Source organism: Paroedura picta, chromosome 11 (assembly GCF_049243985.1).
Source record: "Paroedura picta isolate Pp20150507F chromosome 11, Ppicta_v3.0, whole genome shotgun sequence".
Taxonomy (NCBI): Eukaryota; Metazoa; Chordata; class Lepidosauria; order Squamata; family Gekkonidae; genus Paroedura; species Paroedura picta.
The window spans coordinates 20,223,149-20,248,624 of NC_135379.1; the positions used below are offsets into that span (position 1 = coordinate 20,223,149).

A 25,476-nucleotide genomic window follows, 5' to 3' on the forward strand; every position below is an offset into this window, starting at 1 on the left:
CGAACCTACTGAGGGAGTGTCAAAGTTATTGTTGAAGTATTGGTCTGGTTGTTCTAGTTGGTATGTTATTGTTGTTGTTATATTGATTTTGATAGTGTTCTATGTAAATGTTCCAAAATGTTTTATGTAAACCGCCCAGAGCCGTAGGGAAGGGCGGCATAAAAATCTAAATAAATAAGTAAATAAATAAATAAATATCTTAAATATCTTAAATTCATGGTGGTGGGATTCTTGTAATTTAGGAGCCTAGGCTATTTGATTGACTAGAGTAACTAAACCATTTTGGAGGTGTGTGTACATCTTGTGATCACTTGTATTGGGTCATTTTCTTGCACTGTCAGCTTGCTTTTGGTGGAGCTGTCATAGCTTAAGTAGTGTACAGATTTTTACTTCACAGTTGACCTTCAACTTTCTTCCTGAGCTGATGTTCATTCTGATCCATTAATTCCCACCACCACATTCATCAATTATTCTGCCAAGCACAAGAGTATGTTAAATTTTAACTCACAATTTTGCAGTTTGGGTAACTAGCTTGCCAAGCGCTTATATAAGGGGTAATCAAACTGCGGTCCTCCAGATGTCCATGGACTACAATTGTAGTCCATGGACATCTGGAGGACCGCAGTTTGACTACCTCTGGCCTATATGTTCACCATAAACGTTATCACTTGAGGAAGGTCATCATGCATTTACCCTTTGTCATACAACTATTGAAACGCACAAGAAGAAGGTATCCCTGATCCCCACTGACTGAACTACTGCAGTCCAATGGCTATCATGCCCTTTTGAGATGCAAGGTGCTTGAGTTTGTGGTAGCGCTCTTCATGGTGATCCATTTTTTGGTCTTGGGCTGGGTTTTTAATGTTAAGGTAAAGGTAAAGGTATCCCCTGTGCAAGCACCGAGTCATGTCTGACCCTTGGGGTGACGCCCTCCAGCGTTTTCATGGCAGACTCAATACGGGGTGGTTTGCCAGTGCCTTCCCCAGTCATGACCGTTTACCCCCCAGCAAGCTGGGTACTCATTTTACCGACCTCGGAAGGATGGAAGGCTGAGTCGACCTTGAGCCGGCTGCTGGGATTGAACGCCCAGCCTCATGGGCAAAGCTTTTAATGTTAGATTTTAATTAATATCTTTTAATTTTTAAAATTATTTTGTAAGCCTTCTTGGGGCAGGTTCCTAGAGAGGCAGCATAGAAAAATTATAAATAAGTTAATAAAAAGTCTACCTTGCATGATGTTTAAGCCCCCCCAAGGTTACAGGCGTAAGAATCACATGAACTTCACACGTTGGCTTCTTTCTTAGATGCCTTTTTAACATTTTCCCAAGCTTTTTAGACCATCACTGTGCAATGGAGGAAATGCCGATACGCTTGTTTCTTCGGAAAGGGAGATCTGGAAGAGAGAGAAAATGACCCTGCAGCAGTCCTTGAAAGAGTCAGAGGCAGAGCTGGTCAAATTGAGAGCAGAGTTAAGGAATGAGGCTTTTCTGAGAGAACTGGGGTCGGATTCTGAAAATGCTGCATTAAAGGTTGGAAACTTTCCATTGACTTTTGGGGGACATTTTCTCCTTGTATCAAAGATTGGGCTTGTTTTCTTTTCCCTTCTTGGCTCTGAAACATTCAGAGCCTAAAGCAGTGCCTTTATTGCTTTCACTTAGTTTAGCCCAAGGCGCAACGTTATTTTTTCCGTTGTAGTTTTTCTGTGGACTAAATAAAATCATTCTCAAGGAGGGGGAGGATAATGCAAACAGTCTCTTCCCCTCCCCTGCCAAACTGTGGAGTTGCTGCCCCTGAAGCTGTAATTGCTGAAGAGCAATAGCTGTAAAGAGGCTGGACTCTGATAAGTGATGGAAAATGAACTGCACATGGATGACAGGCTCAACATAATTCAGTATTAATTTCCTTTCCATTCTAGAGAATTTATGGCAGGTACTTGAGAGCAGAAAGCTTTCGGAAGGCTCTGATATATCAGAAGAAATATTTGCTGCTCTTACTGGGCGGGTTTCAGGAGTGTGAAGAAGCTACCTTATCTCTCATTGCCAGAATGGGCGGGCAGCCTTCCTACACAGACCTGGAGGTCATTACACACCGTCCAAAGGGTTTCACACGTTTCCGCTCAGCGGTCAGAGTGCTAATCGCAATTTCAAGGTACAGTTCTTATGACAAGAACCATGGTCCATTACAGGAACCAAAATGACAATGAGAACCATGATCATGGGAAGTAAAATGGTGAAAATAAAGTATCTGCTATATTTTACATCTAAGTCACTAAGTTTTTAATAAAATATTCATAATTAAAGGAAGCACAAGTATTTCAGTCTTCGCAAGAAAAAGGCTTATGATCTGCAAATCCATATATGTTACAAAAAGGTGTGCCAGATCCCTAAGATTTCTTTTCCTCCCTCTGCATGTCAAGATTTTGAAATAGTATTGTTTCATTTCTGAACCATTTATATGTATTTCATATTATTCAACAAAAACAAAAAATTGTATCAGTATAAATCAGGTTGCTTGTTTGAGAGGAAACCATGTCAGCAGTTGCTTAGCATGTCTTCTGTGAACCATAATGCACATGGTAGAAGTAGGAACATGTTACCATTTCCCTTCTCTTGTTTTAAAATGCAGAATGAAGTTTCTGGTTCATCGGTGGCATCGAATTACTGGTTATAGTCCAGTAGGCACCAGCAGAGATGGGTTTAGCCAGAGCACAGGTATGTAAAAGGGTAATGGAGATTAGGCATCGCAGTCCAGAGACATGCCCTGTGCCTTCTTGGAGCTGAATAAATTTGCTCCCATGAATTGATAATCCTTTCCCTATATGAAATCTCTTTTATTGTATATTGTATTATGTAGAGAAGCAATTGTGAAACATGAAGCTTGTGTGTAGTGGTTAAACAGTTGAATAGACTCTATGAGACCCCGGAATGTCATGTAATCCTGCTGGGTGATCTTTAACCCAATCACACACTCTCAGGCTAATCTACCTCACAGGGTTGTTATAAAATGGAGAACAATATAATCTTGTTTTGGTCCCATTTGGGGAGAAGGGGTGGTTATAAATTAATTAGAATTTAAAATTAAAAATCATGTTTTAGAAAAATAATGTAGGATTTAGAAATGTGGTAGCTTGCTCTAAAGCAGTGGTCCCAACCTCCGGACCGGTCTGTGGCTCAGTTGGTACCAGGCCGTGGCTTCTTCTCTTCCTCCTCCCCAGCTGCTGCCTCAGGGGCTGCCCAGCCACTCTGCCACCGGCTCACCTTTGATGCTCTCCAGCGGCCACCATGGCTGGGGCTCCCCCTTGGCGTGGCACTGCGCAGATGCTACTGGCAGCACCCCCTAGCAGGCGGTGGGAAGTCAAGGGCGCTGGCGGGAAAGCAAGTGGAGCAGGGGCTCAGGCAGCGGCAGCGACGTCCCTTAGCAAAAGACTACCCCCCTCCCCAGGCTTCAATAAAATTGTCAAGCGTTGACCGGTCACTGGTGATAAAAAGGTTGGGGACCACTGCTCTAAAGCACTGTTCTCCAGCTGGAGTTTCATCATAGAATCATGAACTTACCTACAGTGGCCACGTCTATAGGGACCAGCACTGGGGAGACCAGGACAGGCACCCGGCTTCAGACTCCCATTCTGCTATGGATGTTTGCTGAGCGAGTTGCTTCCTTCCAGCCTAACTTATCTCAGAGTTGTGAGGATAAAATGGAAGAGAAGAGAATGAAATAAATACGTTGGGTCCACAGTGGGGACAAAAAACCCAGGGTACAAATATCTATATAAAATGGGGGAGGTGTTTTGTGTGTCAAAACAGAGCCTTTGATTCTTGTAATGGAATTCTGATGCCATTAATTTTCATTTCTAGCATTTTTCTCAAATTATCTGTGTTGAAACAAAAGGTTGCAATGCTATGTTCTGAAGAACAGAACTAGGCGATCCTTCCAGATTCAACTGTTACTGTTTTGATGTTCAGTTGTAGGGTCCCAGTCATGGTTCTTAGAGTTTCAAAAACCATGCTTCCAGCATTCAGGCTATTGTAGATATTTTAATAAATTCTGTGTTGAGAATAGCTTACCAGTAATAAGGAATTATATTTGTAAACTATAGGAAATGTGTTCCTTGGAAGTAATTAATAACCTGAACTGAGTTTATCTGTTCTTTTGTTTTATTCATGTAGGCAATGAGCTATCAGGTGGTCTGGAGCTCTATGGAGACCAGAGACATTCTTCTTATCGATCCAGATCAGAGCTGGAGTCTCTCAGATCTCCTCTAAGCTATCAACACAGGTAAATTACAATTGCTGTTCCTTTCCTGCATTTAGAAACAATGTTTCTAAAACAAATCAGAATGTAGCTTATTGTTTACCAGTCAGACTCTTTCAGTATGTTCAGAGATTGCGTTAACCCCCTCTCCTCTCCCCCAGTACTGGAAGGAAAGGTGTTACCCTGTGGTGTGGTGTGCAAGTTCCCCAGAAACTTCTGCTTAGCTGCTATGTGAAACCAAAATCTGGTCTTTGTGTCTGATGTAGCAAGGCACTTCCCCTACACTTTTTAACTTCATACAGATCTCTGGATCGCTACTCTTTTATGATACTACTACTATTAATAATGTTTGCAAAATGTCAGTTGTTCCTTAGTTATAGGTGATACATTAAAATATTTCTAAGCCACCTTTCCACTCATTTCAGGGTCCCCAAGGCAGTGGACATTAAAACGTTTGGTACATGAAAGAGCATTTAAAATACAGATATATAAAAATATAAAGAACAAATGTACTATAGATAAATAAAAGCATTAAACACAAAAAGCACACAAACAGGAAGGAGAGCTAATAAGAGTTAGTGAGGAAATGTCATAGAAAACAAAGATAGAGGGAGGGAGTTCCGGAGTTTCTGGACCATGCCCCAAATGGCCTTTTCTTGGGTAGCCATCTGTCTAGCCTCAAGTGGTAGAGGCACCTAAAACCAGGCCCTTTGAAGATAACCAGCTTGGATGGGTAGGTGGATATTCAGCCCCCATGTATTTCACATTGTTAGATCTTTATGTTCTGTGTGGAAATAGTAAGTTTATAACACTGGTATAGGACAAAACCATTCACTGCTTCTGAATGCTAAAGCTGACTCATGTACAAGCTAGGATCACAAGCCTGATATCCACTAGCTAAGTATTTTGTTGTTGTTGGTGGTGGTGTTTTTAGAGGATTGGACAGTTCATTGAATAGGCTCATCAACAGCAAATAGATAACAGCTAAATTGAGGGCTTTTTTGAATACCAGATGTAAAGAATGAGCAGCGTGGCAGCTGTTTCCTTCATGCCTTGTATATCAGGGGTAGTCAACCTGTGGTCCTCCAGATGTTCATGGACTGTAGTCCATGAACATCTGGAGGACCACAGGTTGACTACCCCTGTTGTATATGATCCTCCTGGTGGCATCTTGTTAGCCACTGTAGTAAACAAGGTTCCAAATCAGATGAACCTTTGGCCTCATCCCGTGAAGATGCTTTGTAGATTTAGATGTTTGATTGGCAACTTCTTGAACTATGAAGTGCATTGAAGGCCCTTTAGAACAGTCTCTTTACACCAAATTCCTTTCATTGCTTCTCTCTCCCATCTCTAGGTTCCAGGGTGTCCATACTGATTTAAGTCCAGTTTCCCTTGCGTGTTCTCAGCTACAGAATTATGACCCTGACAGAGCATTGACTGATTATATCAGTCGTCTGGAGGCTCTGCAGAAACGCCTTGGAACTGTACAGTCAGGTAAATATCGCTGCATTTAACAGCAGTGCACTGGTTTTATTCAGTTTCACCGTCTTCACTTAGCATTTGACCGTAACCATGACAATTGAATTCGTGGTAGGAGGTTTTAATATTGGTGCTTATTTTCTAATCAGAATTTGTGTTTCTTTCTGGCCTTATAGTACCAGCTTCATACGCACAACTGCACTCTGGCATCAGAAGATAATCTTTACGAGGTCTTCACCGCCGGTAGTGACATCAGATAAAAAATGCCTTCTGCGAATCTGTGCTCCTGCTGTGCTTTTGTATAACGTGTATATTGTGGGACCAACCTGAACACAGCTGAATGGTTGTACGCAGTTCACCTTGCTGGCACCTCCACACCGACTGGAACTTATGTATATAGGCACCTTTGTGGTCATTCAAGCCTGATAATCGAATTACATGTATATTTGTGGGAATGCTAATTTAAACAATTAAATTATTAAGAAGCGTGTATTTATCAAATGGATGAGAGGATGAAGCTTGCGTTTTGGGACTGCTGAATGCATAGTTGCAAGTGCACAACGTTTTCTGATAAGGCTACTTGAAAGACTTTTCATGATTTTATCCTATTTGCTACTTGGCACTGCAGAGAGAAATATCCCTTGTAGAGACTATTTTTGTAAAGGTAGAAGTTTTGAATTTTATGGGTATTTTGTCAAAAGTACTGAAATAAAGATGATTTCATCCTTTTAATACTCTAGTTTTTAAAACAGGATATATTTTTCAGGCAAAGCAAATTTGAAAGGGGGAGGGGGAAGGGGCTGATGATCTGAATCATACCATTAAAAAATATTTTCACACTGACAGTTAGGCCAGCAGGCAAGTTCCCCATGTTCTTTGTGCCCATTATCATTATGTTCTTAGGATGGGTGCAGTGTCTTTATAGCATGTATTAGATGTGTAATGAAAGTTCTGTTTGAAATCCTGGCTGGTAGCATTTGTAGTCTTTTGTCTTTTCATTATTACAGTATACTAGTAGCCCCACCAGAAGCCATTTTGCTTATACAGCTTTCAGTGTATGTTTATTTGGGTTGAGCCTTTTGTGGGGTGGGGGGAAAGGATTGCTCCTAATAGAACAATATTAAATACAGGCACATTGGGAAGCTTTAGTGGGACAGACACAAATGTAAATTAGTTGCTTATCATGCATGGTTGACCCTGGATGGGAGACCTTCAAGGAACACAGGACATGGAGGGAAGGCAATGCTAAACTAACTCCGAACAGCTCTTGCCCGGCTGCCAGACGATCCTAAGATCTCCTGGTTCCACACGCCATACAATAAAGAACCATTTCTGAAATGTAAACATGGTTCATATATGCCCAAGAAGATAGTAAAATGAATTTACCGCTGAAGCTGCTAAGAATGTCATTTCAAAAGGCTTCAATGGCCTATTATGCACAGCCGCTGAAACAGTGGCATGGAGAACGAGGAGGAGGAAGAAGCGAAGCAAACCGATTACGCACAGGACGGAACGGCAGCAAAACCCAGAGTATCCGATTATGCACGCGGATACTCCAGAGCCACTTCTGGTTGTGCCCTGGTCCCGGGAAGCTTCACTTTCTTCCGCATCTCGCTAATGCGGCTTTTTCGGCAGCAAACGTTGACTCTGTGCCCAGTTGCCGCCTGCAATGTGCATAATTGGTGATTTTAGCCGCCGCCATTCCACCCCAAATGCGGACTTTCCACTCCGTGCATAGTGGACCAATGTAAGGCAACTGTTGCATCAGTTGAGAACTATGATTGCATTACTATGAAGTTCAGTACATATAGGAGTAGAAGTCTTCCACTATATCGTGAAAGGGAAATGGAAGTTTCTTAATGGATGCAAAGAACCTAAGAATTCAGTTAGGCAATGTTTTTTCCAGAGAATTAATTTCTTGTCATGTAATGCTGATGACAAATAATCAGTTCCAGATATGTAGATCTGAGGGTACATCCTGAACTCAAATTTGAAAGTATGAACCACACATACACTGTTGTATTTTATTAGAAATTTTAATAAGGTCTCAGAATATAACATTTCAACAACCAACAATCCGAATTACTAATCTCCACCTTAGTAGGGCTAAACAAACATTACGTTTCTGCTGAAAAACTAGTAGACATTTTATCTTGTAAGAGAAGCTCGCAGATTTAATTGCCCTATTCCTGACTTCTCCAGGATGATTCTCTCCCTCTTACAGAATTTTCCACAAAGAGGACAGCCAGCAAGTTCTTAATGACTGATACTCTTAAAACTGAAAAATAAGGACTAATTTTAAGAAGTGACAATTCATGTTTCTTCCAAAACCATAGTGATGCTTGTAAGGCCTGCATGTACTGTTATGGTTAATTTTGGGGCTCCCTCTAAATTTAAAAGGGCTTGCACAGTAATGCTATAAAACTCCATTGAAGTTGACATTACGTTACTGCAGGGATATGACGCTTTTCATCATGGAACTAATACTCCGAATTTGTATTAGAAGATGGGAGCCTATAAACCTGTTCAGGATTAGTTTTGCAACACAGCATCCACTTCATTCCAGAGCCAACTGAATTATTTGAAAGGCTCAAATAATGAATGCATATTTAAATTACACAATTAGAATATACAGAAGGAACAGGCTTCCAGGTATTCTAAGACAACAACAGCATAACATTCATAATTCTTCACAACAGTACAAACATGGACCAGACTCCTCTGGTTCAGCCTTCACATATCTTGTCTAGAAATGTCTCTACAGATCAGCTGGAAAAAGCTGGGGTGTGTGATCTCCTTTTGTATCTAATGACAGGGTTATTGGGTGTGTGAATCATAGTTGTATAGTTTATAGTAGGGAAATATGCATCCACCAAATCAAATTCGTACAAATGCAGAAGCGTTGACCAAATTGTCTTAATTTGAACATAAGCAAAATTTTCTCCAATACAACGGTGACGGCCTAAAAAGAAAGAAGCCACAAAATTTAGTTTCCTTAAATCAAACTTTATATTTCAGAAGTGGAAGCAGACAGGTATTAAAACTTATGTGCCCATTTTCTTACATTCATCTTACAAGTAAAAGTGTAAACTCCTGGCCCATTGAATATATATATACTTAATTGATTTCTGGCCTGCATTTTTAGGAATTAACTCTAGAGACTGCTCTTTCATTATTCCAAGCGCAAGAAAAACATACTGCAAAGATATCTTGATTTCAATTTTTTTAAAAAGCAGTACAGATAGTACTGCAGGCAAATGTAAGTTTTTATCCATAATTTAGTCAAAATTGTTATAAGAGACTTACCAGCACCAAACGGTATATATGCAAACTTCTCTCCAGCAGCAACAGGGTTAATTTGGAGATAACGATCTGGTTTGAAGTTTACATTTTCAACCCAACAGTCCTTAAGTCTATGATTGACAGTGGGAGATACACAAACTTGATGCCCGGATGGAATTGTATACCCAGCAACAGTCTAGAAGCAATTAAAAAGGAAAATCTTCTTGTAAAAGTGGTATCTATGTGCCAATACACGGATGACAACCTGAATCTCAACTTCCGATATGGCAGCAAACTGATCACTCCCTTAACTAGTAAATATGAAGTTTTCTCTACTATTCTAGTTGAGGCCCTATGATCCGGAGTAAGCGACTTAAAGTGAAAAACAATACCACATTTTAATCATCTCCCCTCCAGGGAACATCATCAACCAACGAACAGACATCTTCTGCTTGCCATACACAAGTGGACACCAGGAAGTGAGATAACAAGGTTCACAGAAGTATTACAATGAAAACAAGGACTGACCGGTGGGTCAGGAAGCTGCATTAAGCCACTGGGAAAAGCAGGATATAAATGCTTTAATAGAAATAACTACAGGCAGCTTCTGGCTGAATTCAGACCTCAGTAAGCCACAGTTTGTAAACTATGCTTTGATTATAGTTCTTTAATGTAATATCTGAATGCCGACTGCCATATAATTGGTGGAAAAACAAATGCTTGAAATCATGCTTTGGTATCTGGCTTGCACTTGCTGTGATCACCACAACGTGACTATTTTCTAAGAAATAAAAGGAAGAACTCTTGGGGGTGGCAAGAAGGAGGTATGGCAGTAGGTAGACTGTTTTTGGCTGTACCAGTTTCATGGGGGATGATTTCCAAGAGAAAACAAGTTCAGAACCATCCAGGTGAAATGACAAAGCAGAGGAAGAATTGTAATACATACTTAGAAGAAGAGTTGGTTCTTTTCTCTACCCAAACGGCTTACAGTCACCTTCCCAGTTCTCTCCCCACCACAGACACCCTGTGGGGTAGGTGAGGCTGAGAGAGCCCTGATATCACTGCTCGGTCAGAACAGCTTTACTAGTGCTGTGGCGAGCCCAAGGTCACCCAGCTGGGCTGCATGTAGGGGAGGAGCGGGGAATCAAACCCGGCTTGCCAGATTAGAAGTCTGCGCTCCTAGCCACTACACCAAGTTTCAGAGTATGGTTTTATCAAATGCAGTGAACAGAAGGGCAAATCAACTATCCTTGGCCAATAGCAAGGTGGTCCCAGTTTGAGTTACCCTGAGTTTTCCACCCCATCCATTCCCTCTTTTTTTCATGTGCTTCGCCAGCAGCCTGGCAACTCAAGGAAATTTCAACTATTAGCCAGAGTCAGGAAAGGAGGCAAACACAGAACTGGGATTTATGGGGAAAAAAACACTGGTCCATTACATACATGTAATAGACCAATCGGCATGTGCAACAAACTGATTTCAACAAACCGCAATTTATTGTGAAATGTTCATATAACTTCTGTTTTCTCTTGTGAGGCACAATCCATTTGTATGGCCATTGTTCACATAATCCTTTTCACACTACAAGAAACCATTTTTCAAACTTGCAGGAAAGAGGAGCAAAATTCAAAATCTAATCGCACCCGTGTAACCCGATAAGAGGCAGAGGATCCCGGACTTTCTGCTGTGCATTAGTGCTCTTAATCACACCTTTGGATCAATCTTCTTAAATCGCAATAAGAAGCGGACTGCTGAAAGCCAGCTTGGTGTAGTGGTTCGGAGCGCCAACTTCTAATCTGGCAAGCCGGGTTTGATTTCCCGCTTCCCCACATGCAACCAGGTGGGTATCGTCCCAGGTTTGCCCTACATTCATAATACCACCCCAGAAACACAACACTGAATATATAAAAAAAGGTTCTTACTTGAGGAGTTCTAGCCATCCTCATCATAGTCATTATAGGAGGTCGAAGTCTTAGGGTTTCTTTCAAGCATCTGTCCAGCAAAGTCATATCCTTGAGCTAGAAAAAGTAAAGCACTTATTACTTTCCAGGCTACTAAGAACATTTCATTTAGTCATGTAAGCTTCTCTCTTATGATAAGCAAGCTCTAATTTGTGTCTCGAGGATAAAATCCAGATATGTACCCTGTTTGGAGCAGTCCTTAATTATAAGCTATTAATTGTATAAGAGGAGTCACAAATTGGGATCAAGATTGCAGGGAGAAATATCAACAACCTCAGATATGCAGATGATACCACTCTAATGGCAGAAAGTGAAGAGGAACTAAAGAGCCTGTTGATGCGGGTGAAGGAGGAGAGTGCAAAAGTTGGCTTGAAACTCAACATCAAGAAAACAAAGATCATGGCATCCGGCCCTCTCAATTCCTGGCAAATAGATGGGGAAGAAATGGAGATAGTGACAGATTTTATTTTCCTCGGCTCCAAGATCACTGCAGATGGGGACTGCAGCAAAGAAATTAAAAGACGCTTGCTCCTAGGGAGGAAAGCTATGGCAAATCTAGACAGCATCCTAAAAAGCAGAGACATCACCCTGCCAACAAAAGTGCAATTAGTCAAGGCTATGGTATTCCCAGTTGCAATGTATGGCTGCGAAAGTTGGACCATAAGGAAGGCCGAGCGTCAAAGAATTGAGGCTTTTGAACTCTGGTGCTGGAGAAGACTCTTGCGAGTCCCTTGGACTGCAAGGCGAACAAACCGGTCAGTCCTAGAGGAGATCAGCCCTGACTGCTCTTTAGAAGGCCAGATCCTGAAGATGAAACTCAAATACTTTGGCCACCTCATGAGAAGGAAGGACTCCCTGGAGAAGAGCCTAATGCTGGGAGTGATCGAGGGCAAAAGAAGAAGGGGACGACAGAGAATGAGGTGGATGGATGGAGTCACTGAAGCAGTAGGTGCAAACTTAAAAGGACTCCAGGGAATGGTAGAGGACAGGAAGGCCTGGAGGATCATTGTCCATGGGGTCGCGATGGGTCGGACACGACTTCGCACATAACAACAACAACAATTGTATAAGGGAAATCACCTAACATTTTGTCAGAAATTCTGAATGTGAGGAGCAAGGAAAACTGGGAGCATTTGAGCCAGCTGAGGAAGACCTGGGCTGATCATGTGTCCCTCCCTCTATCCAGGAAACTGAGGCCAAAGCACGGTCACAGATCTATTTATTATATTTATATACCACCCTTCCTAAAAGCTCGTGGAGGTTTACATAAAACAGGAACAATACAGATAATTCAGTTTATAATAATATAACAATAAACAACTAGGGTTGTGCATGGTAGCGTCCACATCGGCCATTGCAGGCCGATGCAGCCAGCGCCGTGCAGTGGGGGACGGGAGGCACCGATGCGTAACACACAGGTGCGGAGCTATGCACCGGCGCCTGTGCCTCCCCCCCCCCCCCCGTGGCACTGGCTATGTCAGCCTGAAACAGCCAATTTGGATGCCGCCGCGCACAACCCTATAAACAACGTTACAGAATGGTGGAACACTGGGGAGAACATTAAATCAACTTGTACTGAAGGCCAAAGATGTCAGCCAAAGACCTCTTATCCCCTAGCTTACATTCATGACCCTGTGCAAGCCACACCAACGGAACCAACACCAACCCTGGTGTACTGTGTGCCTTTTGTGTTTATTTAACTTGCGCTCTTCTGCATACTTTGATTTGTAAGCCAACAAGTCTCCCGGGGTGGGAGAAAAGCCAGTTAAAACAGATACAAATGTATTACATAAAAGTAAATTATATTGTGAATTAAAGTCACTGTACAGTAAATATGCATAGGGACAATGTGTGTGTATTTAGTTCAAACATATATACATCCCATCAGATTATAAGCACATTTACTGTTCACACCTGGGAAACAGGTGTAACCCCCCAAACACACACACATTTTCATTTGATTTTAATAAGAAAAGCTAACGAAATGTGCAAGAATGTGCAGTAATTTTTCAGCACATCTCAAGTGACTGTATCAGATGAATTGACTCAGTAAAGAAAGCCATGACCCTCAGAGCCAGTTTGGTGTAGTGGTTAGGAGTGCGGACTTCTAATCTGGCATGCCAGGTTCGATTCTGTGCTCCCCCACATGCAACCAGCTGGGTGACCTTGGGCTCGCCACGGCACTGATAAAACTGTTCTGACCGGGCAGTGATATCAGCGCTCTCTCAGCCTCACCAACCCCACAGGGTGTCTGTTGTGGGGAGAGGAATGGGAAGGCGACTGTAAGCCGCTTTGAGCCTCCTTCGGGTAGGGAAAAGCGGCATATAAGAACCAACTCTTCTTCTTCTTCAGTTTGCAAGACCATCCAGCAGTTAACAAAAGGGTGTTTTGGAGATCCTTAATGCTCGCCATAAATTGGAGGTGACTTGACAGCACTTACCGCACACACAATTGACTGAAAAGGCATCTTAGCACATCCTACTTTAATTTCTGCTCCTTGACATCTATGCCTGAAGAAAAGTCTCTTCTACACTTTTGATGCTGGCAACACTTCCACATCAAGTTCAGATGTCCCCTTGTCTCCTGCTGATTTGGCTGACATGTTTGAACATTCTACAATTGTGTCATCTATATAGATAAGAGCACGAATTGCCAATGCTTACAAACCTGATCGTAATCTAATGGTGAGAAATTGTCTCCACGCACTGCCTTTTGTTCCCTGTAACACTGTTCCTGGAGTGATTTGTCTCTAGCCAAAAAGAAGCCTAGCCAGGTGCTGGTAGTTGAAGATGTGTGCTGCCCTGCTAACAGCAGCCCAATCAACAGCCCCGCGATTTCATCATCTGTCAGGTGACGCCCATCCCTAGATGAGAAAAAGGAACTCTATGGGTTAAACAGGCACTTTGTTTCATTATACCAGTAGTGTGCCAGAGTAACAAATTCACCTAATGTATTTCCCAAACACAATCTATTCTTCCTAATCATATCGTTACAAATAGAGAGTAACAAGAAACAAGCAAAAGACAGTACAATTTCAGGTTGCTAGGAGAAGCAGAAGTAGATTTCTGACTCCTGCCAAGATTAAAATAAGCTCTGAATTCTCTAGGGATGGATGGCCATGCAAATTCAGATGTGTTTATTTATTTATGTTTATATGCCGCCCTCCCCTGGGGCTCAGGGTGGTTTACATGGAATGTTAAAAATTATACATTGAACTCAGTTTTGCCAATAAACTAGAATATAACAATGGTGACAACAGTAATAGTAACAGAAGACAAATGTATGACAAATGTATCCTACAAATGTAACCAACTTCAGTATACAAGATCCAGAGCAAAACATGGCTTCTCACTGACCATTTCATTCCATTATTTCTCACATCCATCCATGAGAAACATCTTGTCTTTTTGTAAAACAACGCAGGCTCGGTTTCATGACCAGAAATGATTTCTTCTGCACATGACATTACTAGGAGTCCAACCCTTCTTCCGAGAACTCTTTTCCTGTGCTGGTTCAGCAGTGGCAGGAAGTCTTTCCCCCTGCAGCCCAAATGGCCCCTGGCATACTGCTCCAGCATCAAATCTACATCAATAGCCTATGGGATGTGCGACTAATAACTGGATTACTGCCACAGCAACATTCAAAACAGACTGCAGTGTTTACTGCATGTTTAAGGTAAGTATACACACCACCAAGATTCATATTCGGATTTCTAACAGAGCCATTAATTCAAACAAGTCATCTAATCAAAAAGCCTCTCTCAAGACAAAAAAGATCAGCTTCCCACTGAACGTTTATATGTGTTGGGAGGCTTCTAGTGTTTTCTCCCATGAGTCTCTTCTGCCTCCCAGCCATAAGGTATTAGCTGTATTTATTTCTAGAACACCTCTGCATTCCTAATCCAAATATTATCCCAGTGTTTTCGATCCCTTTCCTTGATAACGCGAATTTTAGCCCCTTTTCATTATGATTCTATGAAATCATAGAATCATAGAATCATAGAGTTGGAAGGGGCCATACAGGCCATCTAGTCCAACCCCCTGCTCTACACAGGATCAGCCCTAAGCATCCTAAAGCATCCAAGAAAAGTGTGTATCCAACCTTTGCTTGAAGACTGCCAGTGAGGGGCAGCTCACCACCTCCTTAGGCAGCCTATTCCACTGCTGAACTACTCTGACTGTGAAAAATTTTTAAGCCCAACATCCCAAAGTCCAGCCTACAACCTTCAACAGTTTCTTACGAATCAGAGGCCAGACAAGATGACTTACTTGTAAGTGACATCCAGTAGGGTCTGAAGCATGTCATCCTCTCTTTTCAAGGACTGTCGGCGTTTCTGAATTACTTTGTAGAAGATTGCCTTTATTTTTTTGTGGGCTCTGTCTCTTCGCCTGCAATTAAAAGCATATAAGTAAATGTACAACTATAAATACTTGGCCTGCCCATCTGACTTGGCCGGACAGATTTATATGTACTGGTATAAATTTTAACAAGGGGAGATTTTATTTATTTAAAGACCACCTGTTATTCTACTGGAAAAAAAAAACATGGATGTGTCTTGTTTGGAAGGCTAATTTAAAGGTATATCATTTAAGGCGGTTCAAAAGGTAGCAACTGAGATGCAGTAGGGAGGCAGCTGGTCATGCTGATTAACAACTGCTGTAGACGCTAAAGTTCCGCAAGCTCACAACAGCCTGGATGAATGCTAAAATGTCACTCCTAAATGAACTGAACATGACCTCAATTGGAACGAAGTCCAGGGGCACCTGAAAGCCTAACCACACTTATCCCAGCATGAGCTTTCACAATGGAGGGCTCACCTCGTCAGAAGTTGTGAAGAGGGAATCAAATTCCAACTAATTTATAGAGAATGTTTGCGCCAGAAATATGTATTATGTTGTTGCAACTTTTTAAAGTAAATGTGTCACTGGGGGCTATTACAGATGTACCATCCCAGATTGCTTCAGCATAGTTAAGGGATTAGAATCAGGTTATGGGATCATATGTTCCCTCTGTAGTCAGCATCCCTTGCCTGTGAATTCTCACCCCTGGCCACCTTTACCTTTGATACTGATGTTAACCAGAGACCTCCAAGAAATGGACACTAAAACCAGAGCACTCGAAAGCTCGTGCCCTGAATAAATCTTTGTTGGTCTTAAAGGTGCCACTGGACTCTGATTTTATTGTGCTACTTCAGACCAACACGGCTACTCATTTGAATCTTCCAAGAAATGGAGTAAACTAAAGCCATTATAAATTATAACCTAGTTGTTGGTGGTGGAAAATGCTGTCAAGTCACTGATGACTTATGGGGTTTTCAAGGCAAGACACCTTCAGAGGTGGTCTGCCATTATCTTCACATTGTGACCCTAGTATTGCTTGGAGGTCTCCCATTCAAATACTAGCCAGAGTTGACCCTGCATAGCTTCCAAGAGCTCCTGAGATTGAGCTAGCCTGGACAGTAACCCAGTTACTCATTGCCAGGTTCCTATATTTGAACTCACCTGTGCCTCACCTAAGAACTGTGGGCATAAAGGTCAGCCCTGGTTAATGTTGCCCACCCAGGGAGAATGTGCATGCAAGAAGAACAAGGGAAGAGTTCACAGTCCAGCAGCCGATGTTCTGTGGTTATATTATTAATATGCTCACATTGGAATAATTCTGTGCAGATTTGCACTATAGAAGACTCTGAAAACTTACTTGGAAGACAGGTTTGCAAGTGGATCTACAATACATACATTCATTTGATTTACAAATTGATTATCTGCTGGCAGAGTTGTTCAGTACCTGAAACTTGGCAAAGGCAACCAACTAGGCAAAAGCCAAGCAGCATGTGTGAATCCCCCATCCAGGTCAGCATACAATTGTGCTACCTTCTCATTTAGGATACTTCTTATCTCTTTCCCATGCAGACAGTGACTTGCCGTCAAAATTATCAGTTCTGAGAGTGCTTCAAACAAGTCTATAGAAAGGAAAGGAAGACATAAATTACACGGAGAAAGTGTAGCCGTCAGCATTACATTCAACTTTATAATCGGTAAAACTATTCCAAATTTTACAATGTTTTCTTGACCACAGAGTGTTAAGGCAGCAGACATGCAGTCTGAAAGCTCTGCCCTTGAGGCTGGGAGTTCAATCCCAGCAGCAGGCTCAAGGCTGACTCAGCTTTTGATTTGTTCTCTGTATTTGTCAGCATAGTCTTGTTAAGAAGCAGTGTTTACTCTATTTCTGTTGTTTTAAATAGCTATATTGTATACAACTGATTCTCGGGTATCTTGTGTTCTTAAGGATTTCTCAGGAACTCAAAATTGAACTGTAAAATATCAAAGCACAACTCCTTGTCTATTGAAAGTAATTATACAATGCAATATTATGTCACAACACCAATCACGCCTCCCTTATCTCACATTCTGCTTAAGCACAGTTTTTCAAATTATGTACTTACTTTTTTCTCCCTCTTCTCCCCAAGTTTTAAAGTATTCCCTAGTTTCTTCTTCTATTATTGGTACATGATTTTTAAACTGTGCTATATTCAGCCCACTTTTCAACATCTTCTTCTGCTCCAAAAATATCTTCAAGGATAAACAAAGAAGGTGTTACACAACACAGCATTCTGCTTGCAAAATTGATCCAGTGAAGGTGGACTTTCTGAGCCCAACTAATCTCAAAATCAACTGGATGAAAGAGGCTCACTTTCAGCAGGATCATGTCCCCATTTCTTACAAACTTCTGATGTTATGCATGGAAAAGACGATCTGGGTGTTTTTTACCCCACTTTTCCCTACCCGAAGGAGTCTCAAAGCGGCTTACAAACACCTTCCCTTTCCTCTCCCCACAACAGACACCCTGTGAGGGAGGCTGGGCTGAGAGAGCTGAGAGGATTGGTCCAGGGCAGGGGTCCCTAACCTGAGGCCCACAGGCTGCATGAGGCCCCCCGCCTCTTTCTGTGCAGCCCTCCAACCTGCTTGTCTGCTGCTATCACCCTCAGACCCATACTGTTCTTCCTGCCTCAAGAGGCACCATCTACTGCTGTTCATCCCTTTAACTTTTTTTCCGATGGAACTAATTGATTTGCAAGCCAGTGATCATCTTAGAGAGATTTACAAAAAAAAAAAAATCTGTTAGATTTCTATTCAGGTCTACCTGATATTTTTATCAACCTAAAGAAATTTGCTGTAGGCATGTTCACCATCTTTGGCCCCACAAACATCTGCGAACAAACCTTTACCAAGAGGAAAATTGTGAAACAAGTGTCGGTCAAGGCTTACAGATGAACATTTACATGGCATCTGTCACAAACATTGACTTGGACATCAATGCCTTGGCTAACAGAAAACAGCCACAAAAATCACACTGACTAGGTAAGCATGTGTAGCTAAATAAAAGGATTCCACTGTAAAATACTGTACCGAAATGTACTGTAATAAAGTTAACATTTCTTCACTTACCTTTGAATGTTTATTTTTGCTCTATATAAGTAGGTTAATAATTTTGTTACATTTTTCTTTTAGATGTGACCCTCTTTAGGAACTGGGCACACTAATACAGCCCCCATGTGCCAAAAGGTTGGGGACGTCTGCTCCAGGAGAACTAAAACCAGGCCAAGGTCATCCAGCTGGCTGCATCCAGAAGAGTGGGGAATGAAACCCAGTTCTCCAGATTAGAGTTTGCCACTCTTTAACCACTATACTATGCTGGGGGTTGGGCCCCCTTGGAGGATTGGCGACTGGTAATCTTGGCTATAATAAAAGTCACCCTGTATGCTGCTCTTGCTTACTCAGTTGGCTAATTTTATCTGCTGGAATGCTGGCTATCAAAATAATGCATTGCTGACATTGCATCTACGTGTCCTCTTGCTGTTGTGAAATCCGTTTCATATAATTGGTATAATCTGGTATTAGAGACTGCTCGACAACACACATACCGGGTGGGGAACATCATATGCTACTCCTTTGCCAAAGACCGGTGTGGTAAGCCGTGAATACACATCCTCTGCATTCAAGTCTTCATTTTTGCTATTGAACAGAAGAGCAGCGGCATCACTACCCAGCAGATAAGTAAATGTCTTTCCCACCATGGTGAAGCTAAACACAGGTCCATACTGTAAATAAATCAAGGAATTGGGAAATGGAAGAAAAACAGGAAAATGCGTAACTGTAAAGAATGTCCGTTTTTTATCTTAAAGCAAAAATCACACCATGAGAGCTGCTACTGCTGTGATACTACTGTGTTACATCAGACCTATACTTATGCAAGAAAACAAGGATGATGTGATGAAGACCCATAACTAGGCTTACTTAAGCACCAAGGGCCATTGCTTTGAGGAAACAGTTCTATCGCTAATAGCTAGGAATGTGCCCTGCATCTAAAGAAACTGCTTGAAGCATATGATGCAATGACTTTAATAAGAGGGGATGTAGCAGTGCCCGGATTGGACACAGTTCAGAAACCCTACGTATTTGGATCCTAAACGGCGGTTGCATCACCATAATTTATTTACTTCATATTTATCCCCACTTTTTAAATCAGGGGTAGTCAAACTGCGGCCCTCCAGATGTCCATGGACTACAATTCCCAGGAGCCCCTGCCAGCAAATGCTCCTGGGAATTGTAGTCCATGGACATCTGGAGGGCCGCAGTTTGACTAGCCCTGTTTTAAATTAACCAGACTCAGGAGAATAAAATACATACAAGGCCAATACTCAAACCATAACAGCTATGCAAACTAAGACTTCTGCATCATGCACTTCATAGCACTCTATCTTAATGAGTCTAACCTGGACATATCCCCTGTTCTACTGGCAGGGCCATTAGCTTCATTGGTGTGGATATCTCTTTCATCAGCCAATCATGAATTCCAGTCTTTTGTTTGTTTGTCTGTAGTTCCTAGGAAAACCACTTGGGCTGTGGTAAAGCATAGGTAGAAGCTAACACTTGAAGATTTTTAGAAGATCTTTGGTTTATAGTGACTCCGGTTCTCCAGTCCAATTGATAAGTTTTCTATCACTTGTTTCCAATAATCTGTTGGTGTTTACATATCCATCACATGGGAAACCCGGCCTTCTCTACCTCACAAAACTGACCCTTGCTACTCCCAGGTCCAAACATCCTTGCTAGCGTGAGTTAAATGACATCAAGAAATTATTTCCATGAAATTTTCAGTTGAAGAGAGGCAAATCATAAAGGTGTTCCATATGTAAATGTGCATCTCCAGTTTTTATCATCTAAATCAATGCCAAGATGTATTTTGCCATCTTATAAAAAAAACTATACGGATTCATAAAAAAGGTATTCACACTTAATTTACATTTTGTAAATGTGATTCTTGCAATCCTTAAGATCTAATTTGACTATTTGGAATGGCTCAGCCCAGTTCCACTCTTCTGATCCAATCAAGACAGCTTTTGCCAGCCTGGATACATCCCTATTGGGACTCTGAACTGTCACTCTTCCCCTTCAATCACAAGACACTGCAAGTCTTACCTTGTTCTCTTGCCTCTTTCCAAGCATTAAGAGAGAACAATCTTTTAATTTTGGGCTATGCTACTTGTCTGTATGAGACAGGATGTTGGACTAGACCAGGGCTGGATTCTGGCAAAGGGTCATAGGAATTGTAGTCCATGGATTTCTGGAGAGACACACCCTTGGATTATATGGATCACTGGTCTGATTCAGCAGGCGCTCTTCTTCTGTTCTCTGAGCATCTGGACCCCATAAGGTGCATGATGCTAAAGCTTACATATGACACTGTGTAGTTAAGCAGTTTTCTACTAACACACATTTTGTGTCTCACTTCTCTTCCCTCTCTGGAACAGAGATGTCCAGGTTAGACTCATTAAGATAGAGAGGTATGAAGTGCATGATGCAGAACTCTTAGTTTGCATAGCTGTTATGGTTTGGCTATTGGCTTCATATGCATTATATATATTTTATTCTCCCGAATCAATGGTTAATTTAAAAATTGGGGATAAAAGTGGGCATTTGTCTTTGGCAATGTTATCAAGAAATAGACTCACCTTTTCATAGGCATTTTCTAAAAATTCAATTGGACTTTTCCCAAATGCAACTGCATGTCCCAAAAAGGGGATGTTTGATGATATAAAAGGAGGATATTTCTGCAGAAGGAAAAAAAAACGTTTAATAGTATGACAGAGAACAGCATTACATTAGGTTGTGTGAATAAGAGCTTTTCAAGTATAAATCATGCATGGAGGCTCAAGAAAAAAAATTATCCATTATTATTATTCAATTGATTGCCCCCCACTCCCAAAACTGGCTCTGGGCAGTTACAGTCTGCCCAGTGGTGTATGGCAGCCAAATAACTATCAAGACAACCAACAATAATTATTACCTGTAGTACGGCAGAAGTGAACAGGGATAGAAGAAGAGTTGGTTCTTATATGCCGCTTTTCCCTACCCGAAGGAGGCTCAAAGCGGCTTACAGTCGCCTTCCCATTCCTCTCCCCACAACAGACACCCTGTGAGGTGGGTGAGACTGAGAGAGCGCTGATATCACTGCCCGGTCAGAACAGTTTTATCAGTGACGTGGTGAGCCCAAGGTCACCCAGCTGGCTGCATGTGGGGGAGCGCAGAATCGAACCTGGCATGCCAGATTAGAAGTCCACACTCCTAACCACTACACCAAACTGGCTCTGGGTATGGCACATGGGTAACAACAGGCAAAACATATTTCACCCACCCAAGATCCTGCTACTGAGCTAGAATTTAATAAGCTACCTTATGTACCACTGGTTCTATGCATAAATTTAAGATCAGAGAATGCAGAAAGTGCAATATACTAGAACGACAGACACACACCCCACCCCAATCTAGTGCCCGTTGTATTCCTGAATGCAAAAAGCTTGGGCCCTAGTTATATGTATAAATATTCCTATGCCACTCCTCCCTGTAAGCTTATAATGCCAACTAACTGCAGTGAAAATTAGAAGGAACACTTAACAGGCATCAAATTACTAAGATAGCTTTGTTCTCAAGTACCTTGGAGAGCTTCAAAAAGCTGACCCATCCCGCCTGAGTGAAGATGAGCAGATAAGTAAGACAGAACAGGGATCTTTTGAACTTGGAGCTCAGAACACAGTGAGAACACAAACTGCAAGCGGGTTTAAAGAAACATCTTGAGTCTACAGTTGGAATATCTGCTTCCTCTTTTTCTCAACCTATATTGTACTAGGAAATGTGTACATAACGCAAATGTGTACATAAAGAGCCCAGCACCAGAAGCCTTCACGATATCTCATTCGAAGGAAACCGGAACAAAGTTTGAGTCCAGTGGCACCTTTAAGACCAACAATATTTTATTCAAGGTATAAGCTTTTGTGTGCACACACATTTTGTCAGAAAATGAAACCAACCATTCTAGCTCTGTCCCTGAAATTCCTCACTGCTACAGGAAGTGGGGCACTTGAACCACTATTATACATTCAGGTACACGCTCCATCCAGTCCACTCCTGCATATACTTACTCACAAATGAGTCCCATATGGCTCACTCCCAAGTTGACACAAACCCTGTAGTTTCAGTATAATATTTAGGCTATGACAAGTTTAGTATTTTATTTAGACTGCTAAAATGGTATTTGAAGAAGCTAACACAAGTTATAAATAGAAAAATATAATAAGCTTAGAGTAGACTAAGACATCAGATCAAAAAGACAGGACTATTAGAGAAATAAAAGCAGCAATAAAATACCGGTTGACCAATCAGCAGGTAGGGCAGTATATAAATCTAAACAAAATGTAAATAAAATTTAAACTCTTTTTATAATAGCTTTCAAAAGGAGCTATAATCCCAATAGAAATTATTCTGTCCTGATAGAGACATTCATTTGAATTTGAATGCAATACATTCAAGTACACAAAGGAAAGGACATGAAGAAATAAGTTCCACAATTTGACTAACAGAGAATAATTCATATTAGGACAGAACAATTTGTAAACTGCCCTGAGCCCCCGGGGAGGGCAGTATATAAATATAATAAATAAATAAAATTAGGATTATAGATCTTTTTGAAAGCTATTTATAAAGCCAGGGAACACTCTGGCAAGTCTTCTACCTTTTCACCAGCATTAAAAGAAAACAAAGAAATTATAATGTTGCAGCTTTCATGATCCAGGTTTTTTCTTAGTAGTGTACTTTTTGTACTGGACAGTCTTTGCTTGTGTAGATTCTCAAACAGGGCAGGACCCAAACAGGAAATCTGGCCCTTGGGGCAGAGTGGCTGGGATAAACTTCCCATCTCAAACAGGTTGTCATACTACATTCCATGGGAAGAAACAGCAGAGGGCCAGCCAATTGCTGACAGAAGATGAGAAAGGTACAGGATTGTCTTGTGACTGCATGGATGGGACCCAAGAGGCTTATGGCAGCATCTCAGTTATTGGGAGCATATCAGAGACCAGTGGCTCCAGGGAGGCAACTTGGGGCCAAGAACACAGTCCTGGGCCTGTCACCTACAGATTAAGACCAGCAATAGGAATAGGAGCCTCTTGTGGCGCAGAGTGGTAAGCGGCAGAAATGCTGTCTGAAGCTGGGAGTTCAATCCCAGCAGTCGGCTCAAGGTTGACTCAGCTTTCCATCCTTCTGAGGTCGGTAAAATGAGCACCCAGCTTGCTGCTGGGGGGTAAATGGTAATGATTGGGGAAGGCACTGGCAAACCACTCCGTATTGAGACTGCCAAGAAAATGCTGGAGGGCGTCACCCCAAGGGTCAGACATGACTTGGTGCTTGCAAAGGGGATACCTTTACCTTTTAATAGAGCTTCCTGCCAGGAAAGGAAGCCCATTAGGTATTTGGGCAATCATAAGAACAGTACCACGAACAACCACAACTCTGCTGGCAAGGAAGACATGCTCTTCTTGCTTAAGTAGCCAAGAGACCCAAGAATACTGGCAGCAGCTTCCATTGCACACGGACTGCTCGCACTGAAAACTATCACACCGACAACACAAACGCACTGTTTTCACATAATTCTTCCGCACTTCCTTGAGCAAGCCTCTCATCTGCCCCACCAGGGCAGCCGGGCAGGCATATCTCAGAGTGCTGCCATCTCAACATATCATGAACTTAAGATCCACAACCAGCAGCAGCATTAGGGGCAATGAGCACACACAGGCCACGCACCCAGTTGCTTTTACAGGGTTGCTCCTCCAGTAAGCCAGGCTAACCCACCCCCCACCCCCAAAAGCATCAAACAGATGAGAAAGCACTCTCCCTCCCTTAAATCCACCCCAGCCCCAAATCCTAGTCCAGGCAAGGTTTCTTCCCCCATTCAAAGCCCCTGTTTTCATACCCAACCCCCTAAAGTAAGGTGACCAGATTTTAACATTGGTAAAGCAGGACACCATTGACGGGGGGGTTGTCTTGATTAAGCCTCCTCGGGGGACATCTACGCTAGAAACAAAAAGAGGTGCCAGATTCCAGACAGGCACATCACACGCTCCAAGGAACTGACCTCCCCCCACCCTCTTTTTTGTTAAACTTTGGCAGCCAATTGACTGCAATCCTTTCTGGATTTCACGGCCAAAGAACTCCAGAGGTCCTGCTCCCTCCCTCCCTCCGCGTAGCGACACGAGGCTCCTTGGAGGTCTCCCATCCAAATACTCTCCGGGGGGCGCGGGGGGGGCATCCCATCCTTACTTCTCGGTCGGAGCTGGGCTGTTTGCGGAAGCGGGAGCCCGCCTGGAAAAGGCAGCCCAAGCCGAGGGCGAGGGCGGCCAGCAACAGGGACAGCGAGCTCCCCGCAGCCTTCTCCAGCAGCAAGCTGCCGACCTCCGACAAGCTCCCCATCTCCGCGCCCGCAAGACAGCCGGTCCCGGCAGCTAGTCGCCCAAGGGGGCGGGGCCAACGCCGCCGGGCCCGCGCTGGGCCGATCTCTGCTCATCTGACGAACGCCGCGCCGCAGCCAATCCGCGGGCGAGCAGAAACAAGGTGAGGGCGGCGCCCTCTTTCGGGAGAGAGAAGCGCGCCGCCTGATTGGCTGGCTGGGTAGCAGGGGGAGGGGCTTGGCTGAACTGAGCACGCAAGCCACGGAACGGTTCGCTGTCTGAGCTGTTCTGATTGGGCCATGCGGAATCCAAAGAGGAGCGCGGAATCCTCGCAGGGAGAGCTGGCGCCCGTCCGTGGCCCCGCCCCTTGTGCTTCAGGGGGGCCTTGGGGAAAGGAGGCGGCCTCCTGAGGGAGCACCTGTGCCCCTCCCCCTGCAAGGGGACTTTGATAAGGTGACCAGATGTTAACATTGGTAAAGCGGGACACCATTGACCGTGTGTGTGTGTGTGGGGTAGTGGGGGTTCCTGATTAAAAATTTGGTCTCTATGGAGCAACAAAAAGTTTCATAGAACACAAAAATAGTATTGTAATATATATATATATATATTTTAGTTGCAACATAAGTACAATTTGCCAGGTACCCCCAGATGTCCCTCCAAAAGTGGCACCATCTGGTCACCTTAGACTTTGGGCAAGATGCTTCTCACAGGCTTGTGGTTACAGTT

The 25,476-nt window shown here is 42.7% G+C and overlaps 2 protein-coding genes across 9 annotated transcripts in view; one reads left to right on the forward strand and one right to left on the reverse strand.

Moving 5' to 3' along the window:
• AKAP9 (A-kinase anchoring protein 9) overlaps nucleotides 1-6,695 on the forward strand; it is a 105,899-nt gene extending 99,204 nt beyond the window's left edge. For all 8 annotated transcript variants that reach the window (XM_077303840.1, XM_077303834.1, XM_077303839.1 and 5 more), the window contains 6 exons: nucleotides 1,328-1,528; nucleotides 1,915-2,147; nucleotides 2,625-2,710; nucleotides 4,166-4,274; nucleotides 5,605-5,744; nucleotides 5,906-6,695. In XM_077303840.1, the coding sequence (XP_077159955.1) occupies nucleotides 1,328-1,528; nucleotides 1,915-2,147; nucleotides 2,625-2,710; nucleotides 4,166-4,274; nucleotides 5,605-5,744; nucleotides 5,906-5,949 (813 nt within the window). In that variant the 3' untranslated portion in view covers nucleotides 5,950-6,695. The remainder of the gene's footprint in view (nucleotides 1-1,327; nucleotides 1,529-1,914; nucleotides 2,148-2,624; nucleotides 2,711-4,165; nucleotides 4,275-5,604; nucleotides 5,745-5,905) is intronic.
• Nucleotides 6,696-7,746: 1,051 nt separating this feature from the next.
• CYP51A1 (cytochrome P450 family 51 subfamily A member 1) lies at nucleotides 7,747-24,846 on the reverse strand. Its single transcript, XM_077303858.1, has 10 exons — nucleotides 24,623-24,846; nucleotides 20,983-21,081; nucleotides 18,892-19,068; nucleotides 17,413-17,539; nucleotides 16,755-16,929; nucleotides 15,239-15,358; nucleotides 13,638-13,833; nucleotides 10,932-11,027; nucleotides 9,036-9,207; nucleotides 7,747-8,691 (listed from the first exon to the last, which is right to left on the reverse strand). Exons 1-10 carry the CDS (start codon nucleotides 24,770-24,772, stop codon nucleotides 8,495-8,497), a joined length of 1,509 nt encoding a protein of 502 aa, XP_077159973.1. The 5' UTR covers nucleotides 24,773-24,846; the 3' UTR covers nucleotides 7,747-8,494.
• Nucleotides 24,847-25,476: the final 630 nt, after the last annotated feature.

Coding starts and splice junctions, on each gene's coding strand:
- CYP51A1 (XM_077303858.1), bottom strand. CDS start 24,772: ATGGGGAGCTTGTCGGAGGTCGGCAGCTTGCTGCTGGAGAAGGCTGCG. Junction 19,069..20,982: donor TAGAAAATGCCTATGAAAAG/GTGAGTCTATTT, acceptor ATTTATTTACAG/TATGGACCTGTGTTTAGCTT. Junction 16,930..17,412: donor GGGAGAAGAGGGAGAAAAAA/GTAAGTACATAA, acceptor TCCTTTCTATAG/ACTTGTTTGAAGCACTCTCA.